Source organism: Nipponia nippon, unplaced genomic scaffold, assembly GCF_047370975.1.
Source record: "Nipponia nippon isolate SJK-2023a ecotype South Korea unplaced genomic scaffold, ASM4737097v1 scaffold_1, whole genome shotgun sequence".
Taxonomy (NCBI): domain Eukaryota; kingdom Metazoa; phylum Chordata; class Aves; order Pelecaniformes; family Threskiornithidae; genus Nipponia; species Nipponia nippon.
Genome location: NW_028262290.1, coordinates 54,819,215 through 54,832,042, shown reverse-complemented (window position 1 = coordinate 54,832,042; position 12,828 = coordinate 54,819,215). Strand labels below are relative to the sequence as shown.

Sequence of the window (12,828 nt, the reverse complement as noted above, 5' to 3'; positions counted from 1 at the left end):
AATCCTTTCCATATTCCTTTAATCTTGTGCTCAGATTGCAAGTATATTGAGTAAGGGCCTTCTCTCTGGTTTTGTTTTGTAAGGTCTCTACACTGGGAACTGCAGCTCCATGGCCAGACCCCGTAGATGCTACAGTATTTCAGATAGGTACACCAAGTATTTTAGGTTGTCCTTTGAATTGTTTTTGGACCTTGGGCCTGCTGAGGGCTGAGATGTATTAACTTGGCTACAGGTCTCCTGGATTAGAGCTGACATACCCAGCCAGCCTGGGGTGGAACCTATTCAAGTGGATATACTAAAATTGATGGCATTGTTGTACTGAAGCACGCCCCAAGAAGGACCACATGAAGGCTACCATCTTATGATCAAATAACCTAACAAAAGCAAGTATATGCTTAAAAATTAGTGATTTTTATATAGATAAACAGAGAAAGGAGGAGAGGAGAGGAGAGGAGAGGAGAGGAGAGGAGAGGAGAGGAGAGGAGAGGAGAGGAGAGGAGAGGAGAGGAGAGGAGAGGAGAGGAGAGGAGAGGAGAGGAGAGGAGAGGAGAGGAGAGGAGAGGAGAGGAGAGGAGAGGAGAGGAGAGGAGAGGAGAGGAGAGGAGAGGAGAGGAGAGGAGAGGAGAGGAGAGGAGAGGAGAGGAGAGGAGAGGAGAGGAGAGGAGGAGGGGAAAGGGAAAAAAAAGGAAAGGAAAGGGAAAGGGAAAGGGAAAGGAAAAAAGAAAAGGGGATGGGAAAGCAGAAAGGAGAAAGGAGAAAGGAGAAAGGAGAAAGGAGAAAGGAGAAAGGAGAAAGGAGAAAGAAAACCCAGGTTCAATAACCTCTTTGCAATTCCTAATAATTATTTAGGTTCACCACAGTTTAATGATAAATGCACGGCATCATGTAGAAAGTTATACAAAGTTATACAAATAAGGCAGATGCCGCCTGCCAGCAGTGCTCAGTAGTCAATGCAAACACAGTTACAAATTAACCCAGGCAACCAGTAAACCAGACCAATAGGAAAGCTGCCTTTTGCAACCATTCCACTTCTGGGATCACAAAAATCTGTATCAACTAAAAATAAAATAAATGTTTCATTAAAGCTCCCAATGCATTTGTTAAACAAGAAGAAGAATCTGTAGGATAGGTAGGGATATGCAACTCAGCAAGGTAACTTGCTCTGAGGGATTCAGCCTGCCATTGTACAACTGGTCCTTACCATGTACGGCAAATTAAGATTGCATTGCTAGCTCCCGCAGAACACCACCTTCAGCAGCTTTTCATCCAAGAACATATTTCTTATTTTCCAGGATTTGGCCTCACCTACGACACATTTTGCTAAGAGTAATTTGAAAACTGTGAATGTGATGATAGCCTAATCACTCAAAACTTTAGCAATGAAAATATGGAAAGGCTGTTGTATAAAAAGATAGCTAAATAGAATGGTTTAGTTTGACAGAAATAGAAAATATGACTCAGACAGGGAAAAGAGCTCTTTGCCCTTTAAAAAAATCACTCTCGTTCTTCCTCTTTCTGTAACACAGGAGCCTTTCAGGGAGAGTCTGGTGATGCTGCATTATTGATGTGATACAGGTCTCCAGTGGAAACAGATGTGAAATGTTTGGTTTTCTCTGATAGTCTGGGCTGAACACAAAGCAAATTACTGAATGTCAGAAGACTCAGGTTCATCGAGACCGTTCAAAGCACACTTTTAAAAGAAGTTCTTAAATAATAAATCTTAAATTTCAAGCCTGTTGCATAACCAAAAGTTATATATGTACTGAAAGAAATGTGTCCCAAGTGATTTTGCTGAGACAAACTGCAAACGACATTAAAATGCATATGTGCAGCTTTAGGATTTGTTTGTTCTCAAACCAGGCACCGATAGTTGGGGTGAAAGACACGTAATAGCACAGACTGGGTGAACACAGAATCACAGAATTGTTGAGGCTGGAATATATACAATTTAACTGAATATGCATCATCTCTCTGACAATTTTCCCAACCCGTGCTGGATCCTTTATTTTTAAAAACACAGTTTGACACCACAAACGTTCTCTCTATTGCCCCTCGGTTTCTGGCAGGCTGTTTTACACACAGCGTAGTTCTTCCCACACAAGAGGTCAAGCAGAGGGAGAAGAGAGCTGGTTTGGCCCAGGCTTAGGTCACACTCCAGCTTCAAGAGGAATCCAAGGCCACTGTACAAAGAGGCAAGTTTGGTCTATCCAGCCCAGAAAACCCCGCAATGTACGTTAGGAGCAAGCCCAAGCTGCAGGATGAGTTTTCTATATTTACTGGGATAACCTGCCTGAGACTTGCCTTTCTAGCTCACGGTGGACCTGTTACAAGACTCGACTAAAGTAATCAGCAGTAATCTCCTGTCATGAATAAGAGAAGCAGTGTGATGGGACAGGCTAGATTATGTCTCACTTAGGTGATAGCTTCAATTTAATCAGTTTTCACGAAGCAGCTGAGAAGAGAACATCGTTTCCTGGCCTCTGCTGAGAATGAGAGATCCTGGGTGACACCACTGACGTAGCTCAGCTGCCACTTTCTTCTTTCATCCTCTTTCTCCACCTTTTCACCTGCTTCTTGGCTTTCTCCCTGGGCATTCCTGCAAAACTGGGGACGGGACGGGACCAAAGGTGGGGTGGCTGAGCCTGAGGCCGCGGGAACGTCACGGGTGGAAAGGAGACCGAGGGTCTTCCCGCTTCCCCTTACTGAGCTCCTAAACGGGAGCGCTGGTGAACCCTGGGAAGGACCCAGGCGGTGAGATGAGGCGGGAGAAGGCAGCCCGCCCCGGGGGGGGGCGGTATCGGGGAGGAGGGGAGAGGCCGCAGCTCGCCGGCGGCCAGCCAGGCTCGGCGCGCACAACATGGCGGGGCGAGGCCGGGCAGGGTGGGCGAGGCCGGGGCGTGGCGGCGGGGGGCGGGGTCTCCGAGGGCGGGGCCGGCGCGGGGCGGGGCGGGGCGGCGGCGGGCGGGCGCAGGTGCGCAGGTGGCGGGGGCGGGGGGAGGCGGCCGCGGCCATCCTGCCGCAATTTCCCTGTGTCACGGCTCCCGTCTCCTAGCAACGGCGCCGGGTCCGGCCGGCAGCCGCGGCAGCCGCGCACCGCCCGCAGCACAGGCGGCGGCTCCGGCGGCGAGGGCGGGCGGGGGCTGCCGGGGGGCGGCCCCGCGGCGGGAAGGATGCGGCATGGCGAGGGGGCAGCGCTCCCGCCGAGCTCCCTGAGGCGGCCGGCGGCGGCGGGGCCGAGGGGGCGCCCGGCGCTCGGCCCAGCCCCGCCGCCTGCCCGCCCGGGGCCGTGAGGGGAGGCGAGGCGGCGGCGGGGCGGGCGCCGCGCGGGGATGCCCGCTCGGGCCGGAAAGTTTCTTCCCCGCGGCGGCTCGGCCGCTCCCCGCGCGGACTTCTCCCCGGTCCTCCCCGGTAAGTGACCGCGTCCCCCCGCCGCTGCCATCTTGAGCGGCGGCTCCGTCCGCCGGCGACCCCCGACCGACGCCCCGAGGCGGGGGGGGGCGGCCCGGGGCTGCCGCCCGGCGGGGCTCGGCGCCCTGCCCCGACGGCGGGGAGCTGCGGGGCCGGCGCGGGGCCCCCGCCCTGCCCGCGGGGCAGCCGGCGGCAGCCCCCGGCCGGCGCCCCGGGCTCTGGTGCCCGAGCTCCCTTCAAGCGGTGCGTGGCGGCCCCTGCCCCGGCAGCCGGAGCCCGGCGAGCCCCGTCTGTGGCGCCCGAGGGGTGGGAAGGGGTTAAAGCGGGTGCTGTTAATAGCATTAAACCTGTATTTGGTCTTTACCGAGCGAGGTCGGGGTAGGGCTTGAGGGCTGGGCTAAGGCGCCGGCGGCTGTGGGCTGGGGCGCGGACGGAGGTCGCGGTCGGTTCCTGCGAAACGGGGCTCCGGCCCCGGCGGGTCCCGGGTTGTTTTATGGCATTGCGGCCGCTGGCCGTGGCCGGTGGTCCGACGGTGCCCTCCTCCCCATGCCGAGCTCTGCCCTCTCCATCGCCAAAACTAAGTGCCAGGCGATGCCGAATTGGGAAGGTTCCTCGGAGCCGACTGCCATCTGTTTTCGCCGTGGTGGAGGAGACGGGCTGCTGGCTAGCGGGGCAGCAGAAAGAATGAGATCAACGAAGCGGCAATTAAAGCGAAGCATGGTCCGATAATTATACTTTTGCATCAACAAAAAAATGCTCTCTTTTTTGCCTTTTTCTTTTTTTTTGTCAGTAGTTCAGCGACAAGTCTCTGCTCTTTGTTTTGAGCGTGCAGTACCTTGGAGAGTAATTTAACAATGTCCGCGCTGACAACACCCTTCTTTTTCGGGGGAAAATACAAACGGAGTAAATGGGGCACAAAATTACCGCATACGTGGCAAATCTGGGAATAGAACAGAAAAGAAATGAGAAAGCTGAACTGGGGAAGGGGAGGAAGATTTTTTTTTTTTTTAGGTGCTTACTTAATCACCTTTCAGTGCAATGAATTGAACTTTATGAATCATATTATATTCAGTGCTGTCATCTTTTGCTCCCTGAAAGAAAAAATAATTGGACACTCAGAAAGAGAAAGGGGGGAGGGGATCCCGCTCCTCCATAGCATGAAGGAATATCTTCCAAAAAGAATTGCAATGGTGCAGGAATTGCTCCTGCACGCTGCATTTTGTAGCTGAGATCACTGGAACAGAGAGATGACTTCTGATGGTCCAGTAAAACAAAAGCCATAAATGCTCGGTGTTTAGTCCCCTGCCAGTTTCGCTACAAGTAGTCGTTGCCGTTTACCCAGGTGACTTGCAAGGGTTCACTCCTCCTTTAATAAGATTTGACATGCCATCTCTTACCTGCCAGCCACCATCTCCCCTTTCTGGGGGCGGGGATGGGGGAGGGGGGGTGGAATTCGCCGCCGTTACATAACGGTTACCTGGAGCATCGCACATGTTCCCAAACCAGGGATGCCTCTGGACCACAGGCGCAAGATGAATGTCTGTAATATTGCAGATCAAGTGCAAATGGCTAGGAAGAAACTTTTACTGGGTGCTGCTTCCCAGTGTTCAAATGTTTCCCTTGTGCATTTCACACTCATTTAAGAAAGGCAAGTAATATGTTTAACCATAACAGTAATATGTAATGTGTAAGTAGTGTAATGAAACAAATGGTATCTATAGATCAAATATACTCCCTTCCTGCTTTTATTTCCCCCACCCCCTCAAATCCTGCATGACATCGCTAACCACAGTCAGTATGCAGTGTCACCCCAAACCCTGTTAGGGACTGGGGCTCAGCATCCTCTGCACTCCAGTGCTTTGCAAGCTCCTTCTGAGACCGGCAAGATCATTTGTTTGTTTACACCAGCAGATACCACTCCCTCTATCATTTACCTGGAGTATAAAGAAATTAATTAGCTGTTGGGCAAGGGTGTAGTGGAGCACGTGGCTGCTTTGGTGCTGTCAGTCTGCCTGTCTCTCTCTCACACACGGGAGCTGTCTCGGCAAGGGAGATCGGCCTGTTGGTGTCAATCCCTGTCCCACTTGTTGACAATTTTAATTAGCAGGAGTTTGAATGAGGAGCAGCAAAGAGACACCTCTTGCACTGTAGGTCTGCCCCTGGTCCTCATCCTCTTCTCTTCTCCCTTCTGCTGCAGGAGCTGGAGTGGCCGTAGGGGGCAGTGCTCTGGGTAGCCAGCCATGATCGCCACTGGAGGCCTCCTGAGGATCTCGGCTAGGAAACAGGACCCCTTGCGACCCCAAAGCCAAGTCCCCAAACGCAAACGCAAGGCCAAAAAGAAGCGCAAGAACGACGTGGTGGTGGTGAAAGGCAAGCTCAAGCTGTTCTCCCTCTCGGGGCTCATCGCCCTCTGTGGCATCCTGGTACTGCTGGTGGGCATCGCCTTGGCTGTGGTGGGCTACTGGCCAAAGCCCAGCCAGGTGTACAGAGAAGGCAGCTTCAGCGGGGGCCGGCACCTGGCACCACAGGGTGGCACCCCCAAGAACCGCTCCCGGAGCCAGGAAGGGGAACAAGCAGGGATCCATCCAGAGTCACCCCCCAGAGCCAACACCTCCACCACTGCTACCACCCAGGGGTCCCCTCAGTCCCCCCCCACCTCCTCGTCCCCCCAGGCCTCGGTGGGTTTCCTTTTCCGTCTTTTCTCGAGCTACTTGCATTCAGACAAGCTGAAGGTGCTGGGCCCCCTCATCATGGGTATCGGCATCTTCCTCTTCATCTGCGCCAATGCGGTATTGCACGAGAACCGTGACAAGAAGACCAAGATCATCAACCTGCGTGACCTCTACTCCACCGTCATCGATGCCCACAGCCTGCGGGCCAAGGACGGAGGCACCCCGGCCTCAGCACCTCTCAATGGCTTTGTCAACTACGTGCAGTCCCGGGGCCTGGACCTCAAGCCTGGCGGTGAAGGCCTGGGTGCTGCGGCCATGCTGGCCAAGAGCTCCTGGCCACCAGGACTGGGTGTTTCCCTTTCCCCGCCAGACCTAGCGTCCTCGCCACGGCGTTCCTCCTTCTGCACCCCACCGCAGCCACCCAGCCTGGCCGAGGCTGTGTACAGCATCTACCGGGAGCGTGCTGGCCGCACTGTCACCAGCCCACCCTGCAGCCCACCAGAGACCTGGGGCCGGCGCAGCACGGCCAGCTCCATCGTCAGCTCTTCACTGAGCGCTTTCACTCTCCTGCCCTTGGCACCGAGCAGCGGAGGGGGAGGCTGGCGGAGGCCCCCTGGTGAGCGGGGAGCCCGGGAGATCCCACGGGGGGAGTTTGAACTGAGCCTGACCGACCTCAGCAGCAGCCACACCAAGGGAGGCTGCGGGACGAGAAGGCACAAGCTGGTTCTCAGGCGGCAGAGCACCAGCTGCTTGCCTGATGCCAGGCGTCCCCTTTTCCCTGAGCCACTTCGGTCCCCGGCTGTCAGCAGGGGCCCGGACTCCACCCTTTTGGTAAAGGCATCTTCTAGCTACTCCAAATCTCTGGATCTGGGGGGGTCGCCCCTGTCAACCCCTCCTGCCATCACCAGGACGGACTCCCAGAGCTCCCAGTCTGAGCCTTCCAGCAGCAATAAGGGCTACAGCCACCTGGAGGAGGCAGGCACCTCCTTGGAGTCAGTTGCCAACACCCCAGCCGGTAAAATCCAGGACTGTGAGGAGGAACCAGTTGAGAAGACAGACCCCCTCAAGGCTACCAGCAGAGAACAAACAGGGGAGCAATCCCAGCAAACTCAAAGACAGTACACAAATAAAGAGAAACTCTTTATGATTTCTAGGTCGCACGCTGCATTAGGGCTGGAGGACGGGGAACTGGAGAGTACTGGCATCTAAACAAAACAAAGAAGGCACGAGGACACTTTGCAACCTTCCACACCTCCCCCCGTTCTCCATCTCCTTGTGGACTTAGGAAACCGATCAATATCCAAAGAGCGGCAGTATGTTACCCTTGAAAATTGAATTCCGTAAATCCTGTAGATGACTTCAGGAAGAAAAAGAAAATCCTTTCTGTCCGATCGTGATTGTATGTTACATGCAAGCCAAATTGTATTAAATATCCACAGTTCAGCAAGTTCTTTGGATCAGATTAATACAATTTCGGACAGTATAACTGTGCACTTTACTGTTTTGATTTCCAAGTGCCCCTTCTTCTCCTCTGATTTCTTTCTTGCTGATTTGCCACTAACGGCTTGAAAACTGCAGGCACCTTTTTAAGCTCAAGAGCAATGTGGTCTTTATATCAAGAAAGCCGAGCTCTCTCTTTGTTTTGGTTCAATCACTAAAAAGTTTGCAAGGCCTTAAGGATGACGTACCTTGACAAAGAATGAGTTTGTTTAAATCTGGAAAAAAATGACAATTTAGAAGGGACTGGAGCGGAACAGAGCTCTGATGATTTAGTTAAAACCATGACATTCCTGAATCCAAAATACCTACTACTACGTGATACTTTATTAAGTATTATTACACATGTATTGACTAATAGCATTAAAAGATTTTTTTTTTCTTTTTAATAAAACATTTACGAACAAAACTGCCACACAAAAAAGTCCTTTATTTTGGTAAGTAATTACAGATATCGGAAACCTTTTGTTCTTATACTGTGAAAGATTATAGAGATGCTATGAGGCCAAAGGTTTGCTTATGCTTTTAAGTGGGTAATTAATCATTTGGGAGTAATTTTAAAATAAATACTGGTTCAGTCTCTGAGAAACCACACTTTAATTCAATCAGCAGATTCTCTCTCCGTTTCTAACAGTGCTCTGTGACAGCTGAAGAAATGTGAAATTTTGACATGCTAAGAAAAAAAATTTTTAAAGGTTTGACCTTCTATTAAAATCAGATTTTTCGTGAGTAACACATTAATCTCGAACTACGGCATATTCTTTCTGGATTTTTCACTTCCCTTATAACTGTTGCATTAAGCTTTTCTGCTGTTATAGTTCCTATTTGTGAATGCATGTGCATAAGCTTAATTTTAAAGCATAATGATAGCCCTGTCAGTCTCGTAGCAGTTGGCCCTATTGAAGTCAGCAGAGATTTCTCACTGACTTTGGTGTGGTGAGGATTTCTTCTTGCCTGAAAAAAGCATCAGGTTTCCTGAAGGCTGGAGAATGCCTTGTCTGTAGGCAGATTTTTGGTAAATTGATGAGCTGTTTCATTTTCGTAGCTGCAGCACAGCAGGCACTCTTTTATTTTGCTTTATGTGCTCAGAAGATTTTGTCAATACTTCAGATTTTAAATATGGATGTGGCATTTCACTACTACGGGAAGAGAAATCGACATTAAACAAATACAGTGTGTAGGCAGGCAAGAGTCTTTCTGTTGCAATTAAAATTTTTCTTATGGTTTCATGTTTTAAAATGCTTAGTTACATATTTAACTACTTACATTACAATACATTGCAAAGTCGAATGTAACTGTGGCTGTATGCAATTGCATTTAGTAATCCAGCAAAATCCTTTATTAAATAAGGCTAATTTAAAAGAAAAGAAGGGAGGAAAAAAAAAAAAAAAAAAGAACTATTTGCCATGTCGGAGTCCTGAAACTGGGGAAGCAGAAGGTGCTTGTTCTCTTGAGCAATGGAGACATCCAGGTGGCAAAATCTTTCCTCCTGGCAGTGGCAACCAATGCATTGATAATATGAACGTCAGTGTGCCATTTTTTGCTATCAAACTGCTAGCACACAGCTGGCAAAAATATGTTGTAAAACTGCCTGGACTGGCATGGGCTGGATTAGGTGCCGCGTGAAGTGGCGAGTGGGCGGCTCAGCTGGCGCTGGCTTTTGCAAAGGTCTTCCCCTTCAGTTCCCCACGAGCGGTGGCCCTGCATTTCTGCTCCTCCTCCTGTGACTTCCACCAAGGTTTCTGAGGTGTATCTGAGCAGCATTACCTGGTGCTAAGGAAGATGCTAGTTATTGACACAGCTGAAGACACCCTGTTTGTTATTTTCCACACGAAAACCCTTCATGGAGGTGCAAGGGAAGAGGCGTCATGGGTGCTACTTACTGGGGCATGGGGTCCTTGTGAAGATGTGGCAGAGGTTTGTTTTATTCCGAGAGGGGGAGACAAATGCTTTTTTTTTTAAATAGTAAATATTTCTTTAGTCATCTGAACCTACAACGTGCTCTGAAAAAAAAAACCAACTTTAAAAAAGCCTCTGGGTACTCCATAGATTGATTTAAAATAAAGCAGTCCGGTAATTCTTCTGATAATTAATTTACTGCAAAGCTTTCTGAATAACAAAATTACAACAGAGTTCGGGTTTAATAAGTAAAATTATAGCCTGTTTCTGTCTTGCCAAAAAAGGTGTGAAACATGAACTTACATCAGTCAAGCTGGATTTTTTTATAACGGCAGCTAGAAGTGATTTGTAACATACAGATTAATAAGCAGAGAAAATTTGCCTCTCTCTGTTTTCAAGTTATCCAAAAATCTCTCATGATTTTTGCAAAGTTATTAATTAAAACTATTTGTTGAGCAACTTATGCGGTGGTAGAGTTGGAGTCAGAAACTTTTATTCAAAATTCAAGATGGGCAAGTTAGTTTAACACACTGATGTTGGAAAACAGCTGAGAAATTCAACTCCTGTGCACCAGCCATGACTGCTGGTAGTACCGTTCGCCTTGGAGAGAAATGCAGTGGCTGGTAAGGAGCTGAACCTTTCCCGGTGACACGGGCAGGTGATGGGAGTGCTGGGGTTTGTGCGTTGACCTCTTCTTGAGTCTCTCCCAGCTGGCCCTGACTGCTTCGCAGCACTGCCAGGCTGCCTCTTGGCCATCATTTGCTCATCCTGTCACTTGCTTATGCATTTTGCTCTAATCTAGTTTCTTCCTTTTAACCTTCGTCTCCAGTGTCCTGCCACCAAGTGCTTCCTCCGCAGTCCTTGTCAAGAGCCAAGAAGCTGCCTCTACTTAGAATATCTGCCTGCCTATGTGTTGCAAAGAGAGATGTCTTCGCACACAAAATACTTCTTGAGAAGTAATAGTTAGTCCCCCTATTTAAAAAGTGATTTCCCTGCAGATATGTTAAGCTAGAATACCTAGGCATAAATTTTTGCTATCAAAAAAAAGATTTTGGTCCAGAAATGTTTCTTTCAATGTAGAAGTGATATGATATTTATATGAAATTTCCAGAGGAAAAATTAATTTCTACCTGAACTCTCACAATACTCCCATCCCTAGGTTTGTTCGTTATGAGTATAGGTGCTGCTTGGACCAGCCTGAGGACACAGGCAAATGCCCTAATTGTACTTCAGTCACGCTGCTGTTTCTTACAAAATCCTCAGGATTCTGGAGAAGCTGCTGACATGAGCGTACTGTAACCCACTTCTGGCTCAGTTTTCACTGGCTAGCAAGGTATTCAAAATCCTTGCATTGACCTGGCTCCCTTGACTGAACTGATTTACTGAACTCCCCAACTGTTGACATATCAGCTGATCTACTACAAAAAAATATAGCCCAGATTTATTACACTGTATTGTTTAAATGCATTTTTAACAGCCTTTTCAAGGATTGGTGCTGTCCGACAGTGAGTGATAGTGCATGAATAAACACTGAATTAGGTAACTTAACAGAGTTTTAAGTCTGCAGTCTGAGCTAGAGTATGGATTTCCCTCATAGCCAAAACAGTTTACACAGAAGTAGCAACGTGACTTCAATTAAAAAATAATTTTTATTAAAAGTAATGGAGATGACACAATGGTAAAGGTTATTGGATTTCAGTAGGAGGAAGAGCCTTTGATAACGTTTAGCAGTTTTTCTTTCTGAACAAGAATACGTTCATGTGGGTGCAATAAAACAGGCCCGTATTTATAGTGAGAAATGAGAATTACTAATAAATTAAGTAGATCACCAATTAGTGCTTTGCCTTATGAACATATTTCAGTCCCTCACATTTCTCTCTCCACATTAAAAGAGGGAAAGAGAGAGAGAAAGAAAGAAAAGCAAGCCACAACCAACCTGTGGCCATAACCTAGCCAGAAACCAGACCTTGCTACACAAAGCCCACACAAAATAGGATTGCTCAGTGGCAGCTGACAATTAAAATCGTAATAATTAACAACAGTATAGATTTTTTTTTGCCTTTTTTTCTTCTAGATCAAGTACATCAAACTTCCCTCAGAAAAAGCCGCTTTCTCTCTGACTGCTCCATTACTGTCAATAGCAATAATACAATGCTTTATCCAGGCTGCTTAATTACTATTTTTCTCTACCAAGGATGAGTCAAGGGTTCAGTTTGGTCTCGCAAACAGTGAACAAGATGCACAGCATGTGCAGGCACAATCTGAGAGGATAAATAGGGTCTCACAGCCACAGGCAAAAATCTGCCGTGGAAGAGTATACTAGTATCTATTTGATTTCAGAAGCCAGGCTTTCTATTTACCAGTTCTAAAACCTCCAAAGCAGAAACATCTAAGCAAGCACACTAGAAAATATCTAACTTTTAGCTTTCACTGTAAGTGTGGAGAGAGAGGGAGACCCTGGAGGTCCAACAGAGGCAAGAATGACCAGGTAAAATGGCACTGAAGTTTGGACAGGGGAACTAGGCTACTAGAAAGGACCTGACTGGATCACAGGATAATTCAGGAATTGGAGGAGTGCGGCCTGTATTTATCCACTGGTTAGTCCTTTAGCTACGTTTTAGTTAGACAGAGACAGGGGAGCCACAGTACTACTTTCAAAGTTTTCTCTCCATTGTTATTCTTTTTAAATCACATTGAAATGAGACAGAAAGCTTGTTTCGTGAAAATATCAAAAGAGATGCAAACTAAACCAGTGTCAAAATCATTATTAAAACCTGTCTGTGAGGTTTCCTTTTTTCCCTTCACCCTCCTCTGCACAAAAGAGTTTCAGTCTAAGATTTTGTGTATTCCTTTTTCTTTTTTCCTTTCCATTTTCTCCCCATGACAAGTTTGGTTCTGGTGAGGACACAGAACTGATACTCTCAGACTGGAAGGCAGAAATGGGGAGAGATTGTTTGGCTTTAGAGAAGCAGCCTGTTCCATGTAAGCGTCATGGTTAAAGTCAAAAATGGCAAGTAAAAAGTGAATGTTCAGTGTTCAAGTGGCTAATATATTATTTTCATAAAGGTTTAAATGAACTCCAACTTTGAAGAAAACATAATCTACAAGGCCAGGGTATATTGTTATTGCCAAACAATTGGAAGAACCATCACAATATTTACTGAAATATCTAAATATATTAAGACAAGTCATGGTTTGTTTTGGTTTGGGTTTTTTTTATTATTTTCTGTGAACTGTAAAGGATAAGACATTGCAATACCCACTGTCACATAAGATAAGATGGTGCAATACCATCGCATATCTGAGGATTGCTCTTTGTTCATCACCACTCATAAGATTTGGCACACTGCTG

General features: G+C 47.9%; 1 protein-coding gene across 1 annotated transcript; it reads left to right on the top strand.

The window, feature by feature from the left end:
* Nucleotides 1–3,256: 3,256 nt before the first annotated feature.
* On the top strand, nt 3,257–8,355 carry TMEM200C (transmembrane protein 200C). The gene is made up of 2 exons (XM_087736303.1): nt 3,257–3,408; nt 5,606–8,355. The coding sequence occupies exon 2, from the start codon at nt 5,649–5,651 to the stop codon at nt 7,287–7,289; it is 1,641 nt and encodes a 546-aa protein (XP_087592429.1). The 5' UTR covers nt 3,257–3,408; nt 5,606–5,648; the 3' UTR covers nt 7,290–8,355.
* The last annotated feature ends 4,473 nt before the right edge of the window (nt 8,356–12,828 follow it).

Excerpts from the sequence above, each read along its gene's own strand:
- TMEM200C (XM_087736303.1), top strand. The coding sequence starts at position 5,649 with ATGATCGCCACTGGAGGCCTCCTGAGGATCTCGGCTAGGAAACAGGAC.